Below are 22554 nucleotides of genomic sequence, written 5' to 3' on the forward strand. Positions count from 1 at the left end.
TGAGTTGGCAGCCCCAATAGAATCTGGGCCCCCCAGTTCAGCAAGGTGTAACAGAGCCATGCTCATCTGCAAAAAAAGTTTCAAAAGACTGGCTTACACCCTCCCACCCCATGGAACTATCTCACTAGCTGCGCACATTGGCAGTGAAAGATAAAAGATAAATTACTAAAGGTTGAACCATACAGCAGACCCACAAATGACTTAATTTTTAGACCTGTGCACTTACTGACACTTTTGTGAATTCTCCCCTTTTTTGCTTGGGTGTCCCCCTTGAATAATCAAATCCATCCCAATCTGTTTAGTGTGTGTGTGTTAGGTAAAAGTGCAGTGTGCATGTGCTTTTGGATGAGTGTGTGTATAGTGAGCTTGTGATTCATTCTTCAGGTTGTTGACCTCCTCTGCCAAACTGGAAAAAGCTGGCCAGGGGCCAATTAGCAGAATAGCAAACTTGCTAGTTAGTCTTACTTGGCACAGGGGGGTTTAAGCACAGTCCCCTCAGGCACGTGAGCTGCAGAAAGCTAAAGTTCATTGTGTGTACTGTCACTACAATATGAGCATAGGGCACCAGCAGCTTATTCAACAGCACCTACAAGGGACAACAGAGAGTAATCAGGTAATAAAACATCAAACATCTTGGTTACCAAATGCTGGGGTTAAAAGGGAAAGTAATTGCAAAGCTTACTGCTCAGGGGGACCAATTTGTGCCTGAGTACTCTGAAATGAGAGTCACATAACATATAGATGAATTAGTAGGTAGAGATAGTGTGACCGATAGAGAGAGATAGATGGATAGATAGAGAGATAGATAGATATGCATTAGCAGCGGAAGGGTGATTCTCTCCCCCTTGATGCCTGCAGCTGTAGTGTCGGACTGGGCCGCTGGGATACCAGGAAAACTCCCGGTGGGCGCGGTTGACGGTGGGCCCTCCCTATTTCTACGAGAACAAAGAGGATAAAACGATGGAATAATAGATTACAGTATGTAAAGAAAAGAGACTATGAGAATAGAGGTTGAATGAGGAGAGGCAGAGAGTGGCCCCTGGTCTAAGGTTTTTAGGTGGGGCCCCTGGTGTCACACTGTGCAGCGGCATCTATTATGCTGTCCCTCCCTCCGATTATATTTTTGGCTAACTAATGTAACACCTATTTGGCCCATACGGGGTTAATTCACCAGCTAGTGTAATAGAGCATGGGTTACACGTGACTCTAACACTTCAGGCTAGGGCCTTCGCTATATGGAAGCATAAAGGTGTAACTGCAACTCCCCACAGGCTACTTTGCAATAACAAAAGACTTGGGCGCCAGGGGGTTCTTAATAAAACAGGAACAAGGTTTATTACTATGCACCAGGCAAGTGACATCAGGTTTGTACTCACGCAGGAGTTGAGGCAACAGCATATAGAGAGGTCACACAGATCTGCAGGCAGGCTCACCTAGAGCAGACACAGGCATTTCATTAGGCATTTGCAGAATTTACACACATTCCCTCCTGGAAGTTGTCAGGAAAGCAGCTTCTACCCTACAGTCCCTCTTCTCTGAGGTCCCTGACTGGAGGCAACACACAGAGCCTCTGGGAAGCTACTCCCTTACTGCAAATCCTCGTTAGAGCTTCAGCTGCTCTTTCTCTCTCACCTCTCTGCTTTTCTCTCCTAGAGAGACTATGACAAGTCTGCCCTAGTGTATCTGTTCCTCATTCACAGGGTTTCCTGGTCCCCGACTTGGACACATGCCTTCTTCTGGGCCTGGTGTACTCAGTCCCTCTGAGCACACCCAGCTGGATCAGCATCCAGAGGCGAAAGAGGAAGAGGCCACTCCTTACACACACTATAGTGCAGTGTAGCAGGAAGCTGTCACACCTCTCCTGGCAGATCACTCTAAGAAAAAGGTGGGGGCCTTAAAGCTGCAGGGCAGATTAACCCGTAGGGGCCCCTACACTAACTATATGAGAAACATTTTTTATTTTGCACATCTATTTACCCAGTTTTTGGTTTTGTACTGCACAATTCCTTTAAAGGACAAGGAACGTCATATTCACTGAGATGTACCAATTTGTAAGGAACCCCTTCCCCAGTGCATATAATCACTAATCTTGGTGTGGTGATGCAAACAGCCTGTAGAAGTCGCTGTGTACATTACTTACATACTGTATAGCACTTTCTGTACTGCTGTGTGTAAGTATTGATGTGAACAAGTTCCTGCTAGGAGTTGTAATGGCTATTTCATGCTGTTAATAAAGTACTGTTCCACCCTATTAATTCCCGACTGCAAAACATAACACTTTGACCCCAGGCAGGTGGCCATGATGAGACAAGTTGAGAAATCTGCCTCAGTACCAAATTTTTGATTTTTTAAATCAGAATCAGCTATGCTAGTCAAGAACGCACAACTGTGCTCATGAGGCTCAGAAAAGTTAAGTGGCTAGTGCATGGGGGCGGTAGGGTTTCCCCCTTTTTAAAATAATCTTACCGGCCAGTGGGGGAGGTGACATACCAGGAGGCGGGGCGATGACATAAAGGGGTGGGATAATGGTGATGAGGGGCAGGGCGAGGACATCACCAGACATCCATGAGAGTTTTTGGGAAGCATGAAGAGTAAGAGAGTGGTAAGTTTTTACTGGATGAGGGGTTTAAGGGGGTGGATCAGGCGGCACTTTGGGGTATTATAAATTTACCGGCAACTACATTGCTGTTAACTTTGTAATACCGGCCCTGGCTGGTGTTTTCCCCTCTAGGCCTGGTGGCAACCCTAGCGGCAAACAACAGCGGGCCTAGGGGCACCAGCTATGTAAATGCGGCCCTGGCTAAACCCGAACAAAGGGCGCAGGGCAGATTGCACTGGGGTGGAGCAGTGATGACATAAGAGATAGGCATAATGAAGTAGGTGGAGTAATGATGTCAGGGCAGGGATATCGACACAACTGGCTGGATTTCCTGCTAGATTTCTCAATGTTGTGAACTGGACAGAAAGTTTTGATGTCCAGTTTAAAACCCCTATCTCTTACCTACAGTATATTCTACCCAATGAGTAAGCTCAATCCTTTAATTATAGGTATGGGCTCTACAGAAATCAATTATCCAGAAAGCTCTGAAATACAGCAATGCTAATTTAAAAAAAACAATGTCTTATTTTTTATTGATTTGCTTTTTTTGTCTCTGTAATAAGAAATTAACCTCACGTGATTTTTCTTTTATTGGCCCGATTATTGTTCAGTTTCCCCAAGACTGAGAACTGAACAGAAACTTGAGACCCGAACAGGCCTTAGAAAAACTGAACTGTGCGAGTCAAAACCGAACAGGTGGCACCCCTGAAAAGCTGCCTCAGGGTGGCTGGGACCCCATAAATGCCCATGGGCAGGTGCTCGTCCTCCTGCTAAAACTGCAACTGGCCTGGGTACATACTATGTGAGCACTGTACCACCATTTTTGTTTCTTGTGATGATCCAGGACCATCCAATGAAGTCAGGCATTTTCCTGCATTGTGCAGACTTTGCCTGTCTCAGACCATCACAACAGAGGCACAGGAAGCAAGGTAGTGTGCAGCCCATGGAACCCCTGCGAGAGTGATCAAAAGGATGGTGTGGGTGCTCACACTGAGGTCTTGTGGGGACAAATGTGTTTTTCAGAGAAGAGTACTGGCTTAGGGTCTGGGGGTTGTGTGTGTAACTAATTGTCACACTGACTTTCCTAATGGATAATGAAGGGCTGTCACATACCAGACCACACTCCGTAAGATGTAGTAAAAAAGTATTTATTTAGCAAAAAAACATCACAGCAAAGCCTTAAGCTTTCCGTGCCTTAGGGCCACTTAGTCATAGGCCTATTATTAAGTTCCCTGTAAGGCACGAAAAGCGTAAAGCTTTGCTGTGATGTTTTTTTGCTATATAAATACTTTTTTACTACATTTTAACGGAGTGTGGTCTGGTATGTGCCAGCCCTGTATTATCCATTTGCATCAATTGTCTCCCTGAGCTGAAGGTCTGGGGCTTAAGCACACGGACCCCCCTTTTTTCTGGGTAAGTTAACCCCTTTACCTACTGCACTCGACACTGAATGCTTTTTCATAAGTTAATGACTTTCCTAGTTCCTTAAATAAAAAGTGCATTATATGGCCTAAATTGACCTAACTGCACAACCAAATCAGGGCATACATGGTCAGTTTAAAGCCCTAACTGAATTCCATACAGTTGTATGTATTGTATCAATCCCAAGCTCCCAGGTGTGTATGTGTGCTGCACACCCCTCCCTATTATTTTGTTTTCGCAACAGCGCCATCTGAGGGTTGCTCAGTCATTACCAGGAAGTAAAGAAGGATTTATCCTAAGCTGAATGCGACAGTGTGTGGTGAGTCCTGAAAACGTGGTTTTCTTTAGCAGCAGATGTTTGTGGAACTGTGGGCAGTAGAGTAGTACATTAAAATGATATAGGAGTAACTGTAGGATAGGAGGATTGTAGTTGCATGCAGGGCCGGCCTTAGGCCAATTGGACCAATTGGGCCCAATTGGGCCCCGCACCTCTGGGGGGCCCCGCACCACAGGGCAGCACAGATAATATTTCACTCAGCACATGATGCTGCCTGACCTGCCCCCAACTTTGAGAGTCCAGCCCATCCCCAAATCCATAGGTCTAGCCTGCCCCCAACTCTCATAGGCCCAGCTTTCCTCCAACCTTGATAGGCCCTGCCTGCCCCCAATCTAACCAAGCCTGCTCCCAAGCTGAATCGGCCCAGCCCCAAACTAATTGGCCCAGTCCACTCTCCTATTTCCTCCCTCTCTCTCTTACCCTGTGTGCCCCTATTATGTTACCTTGTCTGCCCCTTTCCTTTCTATTTTGTGCCTGTATGCCCTTATTTTCCTAAATACTTGGTGTGTCAGTAGCCAGCAACACTTTGTCTAGGGGCCCCGCCAACATGGTCCCAATTGGGCCCCACATTTGATAGGACCAGCCCTGGTTGCATGTGCCTAATAATGTAGGAAGTGTTGTGCACACGTCTGTGCAGCACCCTGGGGGGAAGTCAAATTAAATCCCTCTAAAAGCTTGCAGCTGGTACACACAGCTCAGCAGGGTCCCTGCAGGAATGGTGGAGGGAAGGATGTTGTAGCCGAACTATAACACTCACATGCAACTTCAGAAGAAAGTTGAAGGAATGGTCATTAACAGGAACAACAAATTTCTCAGCAAATATAATACAAGTAAAGACCATACTTTACCTAATACACTAGTATCCAGAGTAAACGAAATAGCCATCTTGTACACAAAAGAGAATAACGACAGTTTTATAAAAGTTAATGCAGGTTTTTCAGCCGCAGTGTACCAGATTCCTTCAGTGATAGCAACCCAAACAGTTGTAGATCTTTTCACTTGGGCTCATATACGTACTGTGCGGAGCACAGAAAGGGCATAACTACAGAAGAAGCAGACCCTGTGGCTGTAGGGGGCCCATGAGGCCCTAATTAATGAGTAATTTCATAATTTGCTGTGGGGCCCAGTAACATCTAGTTGCACCAATCAGCATAAGCATGTTTAGCTAGTCCTGGCTATTTCACAGTCCTTCATGCTACTACAGAAACTCAGTTATAACTAACAATGCTTTTAGCCGCTGGGTCCATCAAAAGAGTTGCCACTTGTCCAGTTTTTAAATGGACAGCCTGGTTTTTGCTGGGGCTGACCAGTTAAAATTTTTCTTCCCAGTTTTCAACATTCAACTGGACAGAAATCAACCCAGTTGCCATAACATCTGCCTACCACCGTCATTGATCAGTCACCATTGGCAAAGTTGGAAAACCTAGTGGAAGGAATCCCAACCTTTTTTACCTGTGATCTACACTCAAATGTAAAAAGAGTTGTGGAGCAACACAAGCATTAAAACGTTCCTGGGGGTGTCAAATAAGGGCTATGATTGGCTATGTGGACAGGCAGCCCATGGGAGGCTCTTTTTGGCAGTACATTTCTTTGGCAAGCCTGGAATTCAAAAATAAGCACCTACTTTTAGGTCACTGGGAGCAGAATCCAAGGGGTTGGTTCAGGAATAAGATTTTATATGGTAAAGTGAATTATTTGTAGTGTAATTTAGAAATAAAAATAACACCATAAAAATCCCGACAGTATCCCTTTAATTGAAAAGGTGCTCCCACTACCTCTGCACATGCACATGCATGCACATATCCACTGAATGTCCTGGCTGTGGGGTCTGGCTTACTTTGCACATATGCATGCCCCAGTATGGCCTCCTGCACCAGGAGTAGGCACATTTTTAAAACTCATACAGTATATACAACATTTGTTGATTCTGAATCTCCTCTGCCACTTAGATGCCCAGTTTCCACTACAACGGCGATACAGAGAATGTATTATTCTATAGTCTGGTGTCACTTGTAAACACAAATACTACACCTGTATGGGCATGGGGTTTATTAGCTGCAATGGCTGAAGCAGCACTTCTAAAGGCTAATAAACTCAACAGGACTGTTTTGCCACCAGTATAGTTTCTGCAGCTTAGTTATCAAATAAAATCATAGCAGTGTATGTTTCTGCATAATGGATCCCATAGCTCAGGGATCCCCAACCTTTTTTTACTAATGAGCTACATTCAGATGTAAAAAAAAGTAACACAAGCATGCAATAAGTTCCCGAGTAGCCAAGTATGAGCTGTGATTGGATATTGGTAACCCCTATGTGCACTGGCAGCCTACAGGAGCATGCAACTGAAGCATACCTTCAAGGAGGGCATTCAAAAATGAGCATCTGCTTTGAGGCCACTGGGAGCAACATCAAATGTGTTGGTGAGCAACATGTTCCTCACAAGCCACTGGTTGGGGTTCATTGACATAACTGTACAAATTATCTGCAAGTAACCACAAGGTTCATCCACAGGATTGCAGGTATATTATGAATAACTACATTTTAGCAGTAATGATACTTTTTCTTTCAGGGAATGTCTGAAGGTAGTGTCAATCAGCTAACAACCCATGTCCTGAACATTGCAGAAGGGATCCCTGCTAAGGGGCTAACAATGACCCTGTTAAGGCATGATTCCACTCAAGGGAAATGGGTGCAAATGAGTAGAAGGTAAGCCCCCTTTTTTTTAAAAGGTTTTTATTTATGCACTTATAACATAAAAACAACATTAAACAATACAACATTGGTTCAACAATGTATTGTGTTCTTATTTCCATTTACGATACCTCTGAGTGGCACCTGGAAAGAAGCATCGAGTACAGAGAGGTGATCAAGTTTTTAGAAGAGGGGTTTCAGAGAGTGGTTTCAATGTTAGTGAGTGTAAAGGGCACTATATTCCTCTGGAACTGCTGCTGAAGTTGTAGGTATGAGAACCAGGGAAGTAGTTCTCCAGTTCTGGTGTGCTTGATTTGGTTTCTGGGCAGCAGTGCCCCGGCATTGGTTACCTCTCCTAGTGTGCGTATATATCCCAATGGGGTAAGCCCCTTTTTAATGAGTAAATGCCTTATCTCTATTCTCCTACTAATCACATGCTCCTCCCACAGTGTCACCAATGAAGATGGTCGCTGCCCAGGCCTGTTGCGTGGGGAGGCCCTTTGTGCAGGCACTTACCAACTGCGTTTTGATACTGGGGACTACTGGAAGCAAATGCACAAGGAGACCTTTTACCCTTATGTTGAGGTACGTGTGGCAGAGTCTCAAAAACAAACCCCAAATTATTTGCTCAATATGGAAATGACCTTCTTGTAATTCAGAGCTTTCCTAATAATGGATTTCCAGATAAGGGACCCATAACTATTATCTCATTATACAAGCTGCTAATGTTGAGATATCCAAGCTGTTTTCTGTGGGTAAAAACTCATTTGGCACCAAATGTCAATGGACCTTAAGTACACAGAAGCAAACCTCAGAATTTGGATGGAAGCTGCACATTTTGTATGACTGCAGGATAGTCCGGCACAATGCTGAAAAATAGATCAATGCTATTTTGTCTGACATATCCAAGATTACACAGAGTCCAACTTTTTATTGAGCATTATAAATACAGCCACACAGTACTGGAGCATGTTGGAACGTTGTCCACCATGAAGGCAAACAAATAACCCTGTTTTATGCATACCTTATGAGCTGAGAATTATGCACAAGCCTAAGATTGCCTTTTATACATTTAAATTGTGGTTCAATCTAATGGAGGATGCTGGGAGTTGTAGTTTGCGTTTATAGTATTACCTCCTTTGAACCCAACACCCAGTATTCCTTAGTATTTATGCGGAACGGTTACGGGTGGATTATAACTTGGGTGACTGCTCTTAAATTATATTTAGAATTATGCACAAGGCCCTGGCTGCTACAGAATTTTATATTGTATTTCTCCCATATTGCTATTCTAAGAACTAATCTGATATACCCTATTTTGCTGTCACGCTCTACATACCAAACTCATCTTCATATTAATATCAGGCACAGATGAAGTCACTTTCAGGGCTGCATCAGAAAATGCATCAGTGCACAAATAATTTTGTAGTGTTTCCAGGGTCACCATTAAGGGAGAACACAGGGTCTGGGGGACCCCAAATGTTGGTAAAGTGTGATTGCAGGCCATGCAGTGGATGGGGCTTGTGGGGAGCAGGCAGAGTTTAGGTGGATTGTAGATGGGCTTTTGACATAATATATATATGGATATGAGCTGGGTGGATCAGGGGTATGGTTGTGCATGCACAGGCCTTTAATTCATCATTGGGGCCCTATTATACTTGTAACAGGGAACTGCCAACCAGGGGCCCAAGTGACCATGGAGACAGGGCCTCTGTAATTCCTGATGGCAGCTGAGTGTTTCATCCAGTCAAAGGCGGTGCCTAGACCAATGTCACCAAACTAAGTAAAAAATGTCCCAAATGTATAAATATAACACATTGTATTTGTGTATTTTAATAGAATATGTAATGAAAAGAGATTAAAGATACAATGGCAAATAGAAATTCTAGAAAAAGGGGATCCCAAATTGTAACAATTGAAATATACCAGGGTTCGATTTAGAGAAAGGGGCCTTAAGGCAATAGCGGTTAAAATGATGAATGAAATCAAGGTGAACTCATCTTCAGACTGAAGTTGTATTGTCATTTGTATTCTGTCTCCATACAGATCGTATTTACAATCACAGACCTGAAGCAGAAATACCACGTGCCTCTGCTGCTCAGTCCATTTTCGTACACCACCTACAGGGGCAGTTAAGCAGCTACGTCTCCCATGATGCCTTGCACATATTTCAGTATTAACCCACATTAAGCCAAAATAACTCCAAATATTTTTGAGCTATATTTCTTCAAATAAAATACAAGTTTTCTACTGCTTTGTGCATCCAACTCTGTCTGGGTCTCCTGTAATCTATTCTATTCTGAATATGTGATTGAAGATTTTATATGCTACTTTTCCTCACACTTTGTACTTGGATAATGCTGAGGGTTATTTACTAAAATCTGAAAAATTCTCATTTTCTTAAAACCACTTTGACCAAACTCCCATTTTTTTAAAATCATATTTATCACTTAATTTACTCCAAAAAAATCTGGTGCGGGAAAAGACAATAAAATCGTGAAAAAATCGGAATCGTATGATTTTTTTCAGATTTGATGCCACAAAACACAGATTTTTTCGTATTTTTCAGATTCCTCAGATTACGCAGATCATGATATCATCTAATTGTAACCGGGGGATCTGCCACTGACTTCTATATGAACTCGGCAGATTGGAGATGGAGTACTTTTTTTATTCAGACTTTAAGCAGCACGAAAAACTGGAGGGAGAAGGGAGAAGCCCATCTAAGAAGAGAAAGGCCAATGTATTGTGATCCCCGTTTTTAAATTTCCCAGTCTGGAGTTCTGTCCCATATCTGGGTCTATGCAGTCGGCCATGCCCACAAATTTTGGTGGTGCTCTTTGGGCTCTGCAGTTTCCCCATGTCAGCTTAAGTTGGAAGTTGATATCTCTGCTGGGGACAATTTGATGGAATGGAATCTTCTTTTGCATTAACCATCTGCTTAAGACACTCCATATCTAGTCTAACTTACTGTTGAATGTTAGTTCTTTTTTTAATGGAAATTATACCTTCACAATTATATAATATTAAGTGGCAAACTGGAATATATATATACTGTATATATATGCATTGTTCTGGGGTATAGTTTTTCTTTAATTGGTTTGTTTCCTGATAATCAAAAAAGGGGTAGTTCAGGGTGGCAGAAATTATTATTCATAAAGAGACCTTAAATAATGGCTTGTTTTGTTAATTTCTAATTTTTAACTATTTTTCTAATATTTACATTTTATAAAAAAAAACCAATGTGTTCCCTCCATCTCCTGTTTCCCAGTAGCAACACTGTAAGCTTGGTCACCAACTTAACAGCAGCAGAAGCAGCTCCAACCCCTGATGAGTCTGCTCCCCATCCACTAATGTATCACACTGTAACAGTTTAGTGTAGTGGACCAAATTACTGATCTACTACAGGAAATAAGAGAGATGAATAAAACAAAATCATTTTTAAAACACAAATAAAGATGGTAAAACAAAACCCAGCAAGCAACTGAAGTCATTATTTTCTGTGCTCTTTGTGAACACTGTGTAGTGAAGGTGATGTGCAACAAAGTTGTATATTCAGTTACAGAACAGCAGTTAAGTGCAGACACCAGTGGCACAGTGCTGTTGAGATGCTGCAGCTCTGTGGATAACAGGTGGCAATTAAATACAGTCCCTCATTTTAACTAGTGCAGGACTGTAAAAAATCTTTACAGGTTGCTACACTGTACTAACTTATTCACCGTAGGATAATTTGCTCCTGGACAACAACACACAGCAACAAAACAGATATTGGAAGAACAATGAAAGCAAATATTTGATTGGTTGCACTGCACTTGCTGCCACAAATTACTTCTTGATTTTCCCAATCCACGTTAGAGACTTCACAAGACCACAAGAAACAGATATTCTTTGTATTGTAAGATATAGACAGAAGGAAACAAGGGACAGTTTCACAATGGAGATAGAACCCCTGCATTACGTAGGAGCAGACACCAGTCCTGCAGGGCCTTGCCCAAAATTCTGCCCAGGCACAAGGCTTTCTAATGGTCTAAAGCCCATCTCATCAGCTGGAAGCCCAAAGGCTCTCATTTTCGCCTCATATGTTCGGAGAAGATCATTGTGTGCCTGGAAAAATAGGAGGAAAAGTGTATCATATAAATATACTGTAAGCTCTGATGTTCTTAACAGCAAAGCGGGGAGGAGGTAAGGCAGCCAGTTACTCTTTCCTGTTAAAGGGGAACTATCGCGAAAATGAAAATGTATTATTAGCTTCAGCATACTGAAATAAGAAACTTTCTAAACACAATCAATTAAATATTCTGTACTGTTTCTGAAATAATCAAGTTTATCTTCAATATCCTCTCTCAGCATCTGTTTCTCCTAATTCTGTCTTCATTCAGGAGTTGGGTGTCAGAGGAATGATCCAATATATCTTATAGGGGGGCTCCTTTTGCCTTGCAGATGTATTAGAGCTTTTGCCTAGAAGATGAATTAGAGCTCACTCTATTAAAATCACCAGAAATCAAGTCTCTCTACATGTAGGTTTGTTAGATTTTGTTTGAACTGGAATCAGTTATTTGAGTGAGCTCTAATACATCTGCTAGGAAAAGGGAGCCCCCTATAAGATATATTGGATCATTCACCTGACATCCAACTGCTGCATGAAGAGAGAATGAAGAGAAACAGATGATGAGAGGGATAGTGAAGATAAACTTGATTATTTCAATGCAGAATTTTTAATTGATTGTATTTGGAAAGTTTCTTACTGAGGAAGCTTATATTACATTTTCATTTTCACAATAGTTCCCCTGTAAGCACACATTAAAGTTTAAACAATCTAAAGCCTGCATGCTTCCCTAATAGAAAACATCAGCCATACCTAGTTACCACTGCTTGCTTATCATTGCTGCAATCCTCTATAACCATGATTAAATGATGTTGATATACAGTAGTTTATAGTAAAACTTAAGTTTATCCAGTCTGTGTCAGCTAGTCTAGGTAGGTTGCAGTGGTGTAATAATTGAAGTATATTATTATTAACTACTGAAGATTCCTGGAAAGTCAGCAACTTCAATATATGGCATTTTTAGAAAACCGAGATTTTTACCTTGCAAACTCTTGCCAGCTCATACTGCAAGTCCTTAATGGCACCATTTTTTGAATCCAAAACATCCTGTAGGAAATAAAAAATAAAGATTATATGGGAGATTATAAAGGATATGATTATGAGATACATCATGGAATACTTGGGGATGCCTAGTGCCTCAGCTCCATCTCTGTATATTGTTAGTTAGGCTGTATTGGCAAGTTTAATATGTTCGCTGTCTCTGGTGATACTTTGCATTTCTCTCATTCACTGTACCTTGACAAACGTTTGTGTTGTTATAGCAATGGACTAAGTTCTTGTTGTCTAATCCCATTGCTTCCCACCCTTACCTTTCAATAAAGAAATACTTAAATTTTTTTTAAAAAAAAAAACAACATATGATTAACATCCAGAAGACCTGAAAAGCTTCAGCCATGTTTCCTTAGTTATATAGTAGCTGAATATTTAATATAAAAATGATATTATTATTATTATTAGAAACTAAATGTGGACTTTTTGTTGTGGATTTATTTATTTTATTAATCCTACCTACTACTCCACATATAAACAAAACTAAATGTATGACCGAATGGTAATACCTCCAGCTTGCGGGTGACAACTGCAAGTGCGGTGGGATCTAGGTTGGAGGCAGCAAGCACTTCATTAAGTTGTGCCTCCTTCTTCTCTAGAGCATCGCCTAGAGCCTGCAGTTTGCGTTCCAGTAAGAGGTTCTTAAAGCCACTTTTCTGCTGAACCTCATGAATGGCAGCTGTGAATTTCTTATAAAGCTCATCCCGCTCTGTCTGCACCTGTTAAAATGAGAAGCGTTATTATAGTAGAAGCTTTATTACTTATCATGTATGTGTAAGTTATTAATAAAAGAGTGTGCGTATATTTTCTTTTATATCAATGATCACTTTTAGCACAGAGCAACCAGTCCAATCACATTTGGTGTGAAAAAAAAGAGCAAGTTTATATCAAGATGTTTTTGGTGACACTTTTATGAAGAAGAATTGTAACTGAGTGGGACAATTCTTTATTAAAGGTTTCATTTTCTTTCAAAAGAGCTAAACCCTGCATAAAGTGCACAAGAGGCACAGCATCCTAAATAAGAGACCAAATATGTTCAAACCCTGCTCATTTGATTGGCACTAAATAAAGTTAATTATAAATATGCCAACATAATCACCTTTAGGAACCTCTGTTCTAGCACCTCATGCTCCCATTTCAGGTCATTTAGCTCCTTCTCTGTTACTTTCAGTCGAGCCTTTGTATTCTGTAGTATTAAGGAGACAAGAATTATAAAACAATACTGTTATTAGAAAAAAATTTGTTTTAATGTATATTTGCTATAACTAAAAACAATTATATCCATGTTTCTGCTGGCATATATTCTTGTTCAGACAGGTCAATCGATATTCTTCTATTTTTTGGGTCTCTACTTCAGTCTCATCTAAAAACATTCAGTGCTTTGAAAGGCTAAATGGGCTGTGGTGAAAGCCACGGAGGGAAGGCACAACACATATTTCAAAATCCCTTCTCTTACTTGCAAATGGGTCTAGTAAACAATCTACAGAACAAAGAGATAGGGCTATCCGGCACTCAGAAGGATCCACAGGGCCAGAAGCATAAGTTAAAAAGCACATTTATTGATCATAATTAAAAGTATAAATGCATCTCCATAGGCCCTGCACGTTTCGTACCTACATGGTAATTAGTCATGGGTTCAAGTAAACAATCTGACATGGATGCTCTAACTCACTTATTACTTTTTTCTGTACCGCTAGTCCTGCAATGCAATGACCATTTCTCCTGTGGTAGTTTATCTGGTTAGCTGGACATACCCCCAAGTACACTGCAATCGTTGTATATTAAGAGGCCCTAATTGTAGTGTATGTACATTAAAAACACACTGTGTACTTACCTTTTACAAGTATTATACAAAAGATAATTAAGCACTAAATGGTGTATTCTAGTCATGCATTCACACGCATAAATCAAAATAAAAAAGCTTTCTACAGTAAAAGCATATAGAATCCTTTTGTTTTACAAGGCAATGCTTACATGAATCACTGCATCTGCTTCCTCCTGGGTTTTGTCATACACCAAAGAGATAATTAGTCTCTGGTGATTATTGGGAAGAGCTCTTCACATGAAGCAATTCAAGCAAAACACTAAACCTACAATACACATTGCTTTATACAAAATATCTATAGAGCTGTGGCTCTAAAGATGGTTTTCTCTTTCTATTAAATCCAGTGTAAATAATTGAAAATCAAGTCAATAGAACCATATGATGACAGTTACACAATCAATTGTCATCAGATCCTGCAGTGAATACTGCTTAAAGCATTTCCCTAGAGGCACTCTCTAATTACTTAGGAAACACTAATTTTCCAATTTCCATAAGCCATATCTGTCTTCTTACAAGAAAAGCAAATAATTAATGAAAGTAACTTTCTTATCCCTTGGCTACCCCCTGCTTGGCCCCAAAACCCACACTTGTCTTTTAGGAAAAAATTAACTTGTTCTAACTTATTTTTCATAAATGCTAAGATAGGTTGCTACTTGCACTAAAATAGGGGGGGGGAGTGCATTCTAGTGAAGCTCATGGCTTTGGGTTAGGTCCATGCATTGCTGATAGGCTACTGATTGCTGTGTACCTGAGAGCCACATAAATATTTTAATGGGCTGCAATAACGTAGACGGTAGTCACATTTATAAAAAAAATGTTGGTAGTTGGTGCATACGTTGGTAGTCTGCCTTAAGGTGGCCATAGACGTGCAGATATAATCGTATGAATCCTAGATTGGTATGATTTTCAGACCGTGTGTGGAGAGTCCCAACATTTTTTGTACCATGGAGATCGGTTGTTTGATCGATTGGACAGGTTAAAAGATTTCTGTCGGCTAACGATAATATCTCTGCATGTAATGCCGATCTGACAATATCAAATGGGGATTTGTCCCTATAATTTGTCGGACATAACTTTGGTATGATTGCTGTCACGGGTAGGGTATTGTCTGATTTGTTCCCTTTGCTACTTTTACTACTGTATTTGATCTGAATGGTTAGTGGCAGGTCGGAAGATGGCACCGAACGATCATCCGATACGAAGGTTATATCTGCACGTCTATGGCCAGTTTTACGTTAGACAGGGAGTTAAAGAAATATATATACTTGCATAAAGATTCCCCCCAGTAATAATACCATGGACTCACTGCCAGTGCTGTCTTGTCCTTCTCATAGTTGGCCAGCTGCCTGTTGAGCTCAGTAACCTCTTCACGGGCCTTCTGCAGAGGTTCAGTCAGACGACGGTTTTGAAGCTGTAAGTCAGCCATCTCCTTTTCCATCCTATCTTCTTTCTTTTTCATCTCTTCCATCTGTTCCTGTGAGAGGGGACATAAACACCTGTTATCAAGGTCACACGAGAAAGCTGAGAAAGGGCTCATGCTAGCCTTCAATGGGAAACACTTGGCTAAACCAATACCATGTTTATTTCAGCCTAAAAAAGCCTAGAAGAATATATCCATTTACTGATTTGAAAGGGAAGAAGCTCAGTAGTATAGACACTGGACCCAGGGGGTCAGGGGATCATTTCCTGGGTCAGCTACTTTGGCTATAACGTTTATGAGACACGGACTGTAGCACTCAATATACTTATATAGCTATAAAGAGATATAAATAACAAGACGAGTTGCTGCGGGAATCATTTTTCACAGCATAATAAATATAGCATTTTCAGAGTGACAAGCAACGAGTAAAACACATTTTATCATTGTATCTATTGTTAATTAATCAGTGTATAACACATTTACATGTGTGGGCAAATTTTTCACTTGTGTGTCGCAGAAGTATAGAACAAACTGAACATACTAGAATTTTTGTCCCTGCTTACCTTAAGTGAATTGATAAGTGCTAAGTTATTGAGCGTGATGTCATTGTAGTAGTTCTTGATGTCACTGAATGCTTTTTCATGGTTACGCATGAGTGTGTTGATCTGTCCATTTTTTCTTTCCTCAATCTCATGGATTTCTGTCTTCCTGCGTAGCTCCAGCTCATCTCGCAATATGCGCATCTTCTTCTCATACTTAGCTTCAATTTCTGTGAGAAAGACAAACAGAAAAGACCTGTATCAAAAGATTATGTGCACTTAATAAATATTATTGCACCGCAATACTTGATGACACTATATCAAAAAATGATGGACAGTCAACTTGGCAGACACAGAAATGCTATTAAATGCAGTGTTACTATTTTTAGAGTGTACATGTTTATAATACAAATGATGTGCACCTTTCACTGACATGAATGCTCACTGTAATAAACAAGCTAGTAGTCAGCTTGCTGGCAGTGCATTTTTGCATAAGTTATGGAGCTCAAAGGATGTATTCCAAGCAGGAAGTGAAAAGTCAGTTTAGCATGGAGTACAATTTTCCCATGGGGGCTGTGAGCATACATAGTGCTGTAAAGTGTTTCTGAGTGTGTCAGCCATATTTACAAAACAGGAAACCAAGCATGTTATATGTCAATTTAATTGACAAAGATTGATGACATATGTTTTACCAGTACAATGTAAAATTATAAATAATTAACCTAAAATAATGATTTCCCTCAAATACAAGTCACTACTGCTTTATATATTTTCTCAGAAATAAATGCTTAAAACCCAAATCCACTTGGGTAAAATATCGACAACCACTGCACTAAAATATGAGAAATATGGGGTGCAGCTTACACCCATTTGTATACATTTCTATATGCTGTGTGCAAAATAACCTATACCATTATAAAGCATTTAAGGAGTAATAAATGGAAGAAATTAAGTATACAGATGCAAATTTCTAAATATACAAAAAAATGGCAGGTTCAAATATTCGATATGTATCTGTATTATGCACAAGAATAAGTTACTGTAAAACCCATATTTATCTTGTATCCCAGCTGACACCATGATAGAGTGCACAAGAATAAGTTACTGTAAAACCCATATTTATCTTGTATCCCAGCTGACACCATGATAGAGTAACTACAGTTACATATGTACAACTGATCGCATTGTAAATGAATCCACATATGCTCATATTCCAAAAATGCCTAATAAAGCAATAATTCCAATGATAATTCTCCTCATAGGAAAGGAGGAAAAGTTGTACCAGGTAACATCTGATCTAAATCATACCTTCAACATTAGACACCCTCTTCTCTCTATTCACCAGCACTAATCTTTTTAAAATGCAAATATTTTTCTGTTTTAGTTCGATATTGTCTACTGGCTTTTAAAAAGATAAAGTGTATAATCACTGACCTCGTACTTGTCTTTCAAAGTCATTTCTTAAACGAGTGATCTCTTCATCTTGTTTCTGTTGATGGAAAATGTGGTTAACAAAAAAATAGAAAGAGCAACAAAATCATTAATGTGCACAGAACATAATAAAGCTATGCTTTGGGAATTCAAATCTCATTTAAAGGAGTTATTTACAGCAATGAAGGCAGTGTCCTTTTCTTTTCTTTACTTTGAATGATGCATTCCATTTTTGCTGTTTTGCCGTAGGCTCTGTTCTATGCCTGTGTTTGGCAGCATCCTATTCAAGAGGGTACATGGGGTGAGGCAAGGGGGTGTCCCCCTTCAGCCCCCTAACTAATGCATCGTTCAGATGTGCAAGTTAGGTTACAGGGAATAAGGCAGGCTGCTACTGGGGTCCTGTTTTAAAGCCTGTCCTATGGCAGGTGGTAAGGACAATGCTGGCAATCCACCAGGGCAGTGCTGCCTGAATGAGCAATAAGACGGTTGCCCCCTTAGTATTCATACATTTCTTCCAGAAAATAGTACATTAGTCTTAGCTATTTAAAGAAAAGCATACACAGAAATAATATTCTACCCATCATTTCTGAGTATGCCAAATTTCGAATTAATCTTGAAAACTCAAGTGCAAAAATAGCTTGAATTTTGCCAATACAACTCCTATTGACTTCTACGTGAACTCACTAGTGTTTAGATGTTTTTTACATTCAGATTAATGTTTATATTGAAGTTTTTAGGCTTTTTGAACTAAGTAAATCTCTAAAATTCACAGTTCAGAAAATCAAATTTGATTTTGTCATTTTTGGTGCAAAAAAAAACAATAAATAGGAAAAATATACACCAGAATAAGGAAAGTAGCAGGTATACATAAACAAGAGAATTTCAAAGGATTAAACTGGTAAGAAGTTAATTTTCTTCACTTACCATTTTAAGGTTCTTGACCACCATTTCATTGGCCAACTCTTGCTCTTTGATTTCCACCTTTAGCCCACGCATATCCTTACGTAGCAAACTCTCCTGAGTATGGTGATCTGTCTGAGCCAGCTTCATGGATACACTGCCCTCTGCCTTTAGCTCAGAAATGTTATTTTGATGTTCATACAGCAAATGCTTTACTTTCTGCTTGTACACCTAAAGAGGAAATGGGCATCATATTTTCATTTTGAAAATAAAATATAGTCCACAAAACAGCTTGAACTTTAGAAACATATTCTGTTTCAATAGCAATTGGCTAGTGTAAGCAGATAAATAAAGGCTCAATTATAAATATGATGTGGTGCAAAATACTATTTTCAGACATAACATGCCATGTTTTAAACCCACAATACAAGGCTTTTTTTCAAGAATTCGAGAGCAAAACAGTTTGTGTGCCAAATACACATGCCATCTAGCTCACATGTTTTTGTGAATTATATGCAAGTTGCAAAGTACAAGGATCTTGTATGGCATTAACAGTTGAGCAGTTCTGCATCGATTGTAGCACATAAAAGATAATAAATAAACTACGGTAAATGCTAGTATTTTTTAAGTGATTCACAAAAATGATGTCCGTTCTGTCCAAAAAATCGTAGGCTATGTATGGGCACACAGGCTGCATATTATAGCATCTTTTTTCAGTCTGAGAGAAGCAGAAATGCTCAGTGACCCTGCACCAGTGAATTGAATCTAATCAGCCTGTGTGCGCTCACACACAGCAAAGCTAAAGCTGAGGTCTATCCAGAAAAGCCGCCTTTGGTGTATTTGGGCTGACCTCAGCTTCAGCTCCACTCTGTGTAAACACACACAGGCTGATCAGATTCAAATCAACAGAGCAGGGGCACTGAGAAGATCTGTTTATCTCAGCCTGCAAAAATACACAGGCTTATGTGCCCATAACACAATCTAATCAAATGTCCAGCCAAAAGAGAAATCAGCGGTTGCTAAACCTCTTCACAGGACATTAAAAGTTAATTATCATCCTGTAGTGTGAGCCACTGTCCAGCATTAAGCAGAAAAACAAACAAACAAAAATGTTTACTTTTTACTGCTGAGAAACATCAGCTTCTTTTCCTCATAAAACAACGCAAAAGTTATTTATGGAAAAATGAAAAATTAAATATGAGACATACCTAGCAATTATACTTTAAAGTGAAATTATATTGTACAAAGCTCAGGTACCGCTAAATAAATCTTTAGGAAAAAAATAAATTACAGTGAATGTAAGAGTACTAAAATTTCTATAAACATTTTTTTTTGTTTTTCTTTCTATGCTAAAAAAAGAATATTCTTTCGATATCATAAGAACATTTGTCTAAAATAAAAAATGAATGCTGAATTTTCTGAACTGAATGACTGTCTTTTTTTTATAAGCACACTAATTAATAGTTTCCATGTTCTTTATCTGAGAGAAAACAACTAATAAAAAAATGGCACAGATCGTAAAAAAGGAAAAAACCCTCACCTTTATCTCCACTTGATGCCTCTCCTCAGCCTCTTCCATCTCACGGTCTTTGTTACGTAGTTCACATTTTTTCTCTTCCAGCTGACGCCTTGTGATCTCCCAGAAGGTGTGAATCTTATCACGTTCTAGCTGAAAGTAATTACGTTCCTCTCGTTCCCGATCTAGTTCTTCCCGCAGACGAACAATATGTTCCTCCAGCTACCAAAAAAAAAATAGTAGGAAAGGGATAATCATGAACAATAATCATGAACAGTACACGCCTACTATAAGTAGAGTAAGACTCAATACCCATGTCATTCAATAAGAAACCATTAGCTGACTGATATGTAATATGGTAACACGGGAAAAGTGAATACAAATAATGAATTGTTTTTAATTTAAAAGTTTCAAAGCAATCTTTCTAAAGCATATGGAAACCTATGAAGCAGATAAACCACTTTGCCGTAAGCCTTATCTATTTTTTTGACCTATGTAAATACATTTGTGTCAGTTTTGTGGTATGCCTGCTTCAGACGTTAATATATATTAATAATATTTGATTATATTACCTATGTAAATAGATTTTTTACATTTTGAGTATAGAGTGGTGCTTTATAGGTTTCCATATGTTTATATTTATCATTGTTGAATCCATTCTAACATTGGTGTGGCACTCGCAGCGCTATGTTTTCCTCAAGAGGAACTTCGGGTACTTTGGAAAATGAAGCGATGTGAGTGCCATCCCGCTGGTGATTTCTCATTATAGCCGGCGGGAAGGTAGGGGAAGGCAGATCGGGGAGATTGTCGCCCAGAAGAAGAGGTGACTAGTTGCGGGGCGACCAGGGCCGGATTTAACGAAGCGGCGCCCCAAGGCCGCACGATCCATACCCTTGCTGCTTCCGGTCGCACCGTCCTGTGTCCGCAGGATCCTAGTGCCGGCTGTGGCGTTCGCTGAGGCAGAAGTGCTGGGGAGCGTTAAGTCCCCAGTGTTACAAAGATGCGGCTGGGCGGCGTGCCGCCCCAAAAATTTTGCCGCCCTAGACCCAAGCCTATGTGGCCTCGCCACAAATCCGGGCCTGCGGGCGACTAAATCTCCCGAATGTGTGTGTGCCCATACCCGAAATATATGTTTTCTGAGATTCTCTTTATTCTTTGTGGTTTCTTTCATCACTACAAAAAAATGCAGGCAGGTTAATGACTCCTAAAAAATATACCTAATTGTGAATGGAAATGAACTGCTGATTGGTTGTCTGGGTGCACATGGAAACAGGGACTGCACAATAGCTCTACATACTGTATTACAGAAAATAGTAAACATGTTTGAGGGCTTGAGTGAAAGCTAAATTCATCAAGGAAATAGCATATGCAACAGTTTACAGACATAACTTACTAGTGCATTTTTAATGGTGACCAGATCATGTCTTTATATCAATCTTATGTATGCTACAGATGGGAATTTTCTAAGCACTGTGTCTTAACTCATTGTAAGATTATAGCATTCCTATTCTGGCTCATTCCTGTCAGCAACTGATAACTAGTGTACTGTTGTCATGGTCATTAATCAAAAAACTGATTGACGGCAAGTCAAGTGTTATTTGTGTCTTTATTGCTTATTTTTCTTTTCAGGCCATTGAAGAGCAGGGGCAGAGTTATACAGAATTTTGTTTACACCATACCAAAAGTTAAAGTAACCAAAAGTTACTTTAAGATGAACAACGCCCACGGAGGCGAGTTGGGGCTGTCGCCTCAGGCGGCAGCGCCCCGCTAGGTACCAGCCGTTCCTGGTACTTTCTAGCACAGAGAGCACAGTTAGGCTCTCTGCGCTAGTATACTTGCCCTCTCAGCTGCTGCCTCAGGCGGCGGAAGGACCAGGATCGCCCCTGACAACCCTTTTGACTAATAGCAACTTAAAAAAAAACCATGGCTGCATAGAATTTGCTCACAAATCAGGGCACATGTGTTTAGCAACTTCCATTACCTCTTCCTTGCTCATTTCTTCTGTGGAAATACCATCCACCACAGCTGGGCTTCTTTTCCCTTTTGCGGACTTCTTTTTCCCTCCTTCCTTCTTCTTTTTGGGTGGCTTAAAGAGAAATGTGCATTTCAGTTAAAGGCAAACAATAAGGCCGAGAGTTACACACTTCATTATTCGTTTATCTTATTCTGTTCTCTGACTTTCAAAGCAGGTATTTTAATCAGATGTCTTCAACGGTGCTCCAGGAGTCAAACACCGGTGCAAAGTATGTAAACCACCAGACAGATGTTTCTTTAGATTGCAATTACATTTACAAATAGCGTTCACACTACTGAACATGGTTTAATAAAGTATACTGGAAGGATGCTTGCAATTACATTTTATTTTATGGGGGAAAAAAAACAGTTTTTAGATGGGGGAGACCTTTAGTCACAATAGAAGCCTGTCCTTTAGCAAATGTCAAAATGTGTTTGAGGCACCTGGTTGGTGGGCAGCAGAAACCTTACTGGGGGGTCAGCAAGAAAGAATAGCCAATAGGATGTCTAATTGAGGACATTTGAATAATTTTCCTTCCAAATCCATCACCTCCCCCTTAACTACTTTTGCCATTTGCTATCTCTATAATCTATAACTAGTTTTCTTTATTAAACGTCCCTCTCTCAGAAAAAGCTTGAACGCCACTTACCATCTTGGCTACTCTTTTCAGTGATAGAAAGCAACAATGTATCCTGGCAACAAATG

The 22554-nt window shown here is 40.1% G+C and overlaps 2 protein-coding genes across 4 annotated transcripts; one reads left to right on the forward strand and one right to left on the reverse strand.

The window, feature by feature from the left end:
- The first annotated feature begins 238 nt into the window (after window positions 1-238).
- urah.S (urate (5-hydroxyiso-) hydrolase S homeolog) lies at window positions 239-9316 on the forward strand. 3 transcript variants are annotated; one of them, XM_018260529.2, is made up of 4 exons: window positions 239-613; window positions 6928-7064; window positions 7499-7634; window positions 9096-9316. In XM_018260529.2, the coding sequence occupies exons 1-4, from the start codon at window positions 551-553 to the stop codon at window positions 9183-9185; spliced, it is 426 nt and encodes a 141-aa protein (XP_018116018.1). In that variant the 5' UTR covers window positions 239-550; the 3' UTR covers window positions 9186-9316. The 3 variants fall into 3 exon arrangements, with proteins under 3 accessions (XP_018116018.1, XP_018116019.1, XP_018116020.1); XM_018260530.2 differs by lacking the exon at window positions 239-613 and adding an exon at window positions 2513-2602; XM_018260531.2 differs by lacking the exon at window positions 239-613 and adding an exon at window positions 4220-4340.
- On the reverse strand, window positions 7075-22554 carry gas8.S (growth arrest specific 8 S homeolog). Its single transcript, NM_001096593.1, is given in 11 exon segments — window positions 7075-11153; window positions 12136-12201; window positions 12714-12923; window positions 13304-13390; window positions 15336-15503; window positions 16013-16218; window positions 17423-17477; window positions 18344-18550; window positions 19860-20057; window positions 21817-21921; window positions 22499-22554. Coding segments are annotated over 11 exon segments (1455 nt in total). The 5' UTR covers window positions 22502-22554; the 3' UTR covers window positions 7075-11003.

Source organism: Xenopus laevis, chromosome 4S, assembly GCF_017654675.1.
Source record: "Xenopus laevis strain J_2021 chromosome 4S, Xenopus_laevis_v10.1, whole genome shotgun sequence".
NCBI lineage: Eukaryota > Metazoa > Chordata > Amphibia > Anura > Pipidae > Xenopus > Xenopus laevis.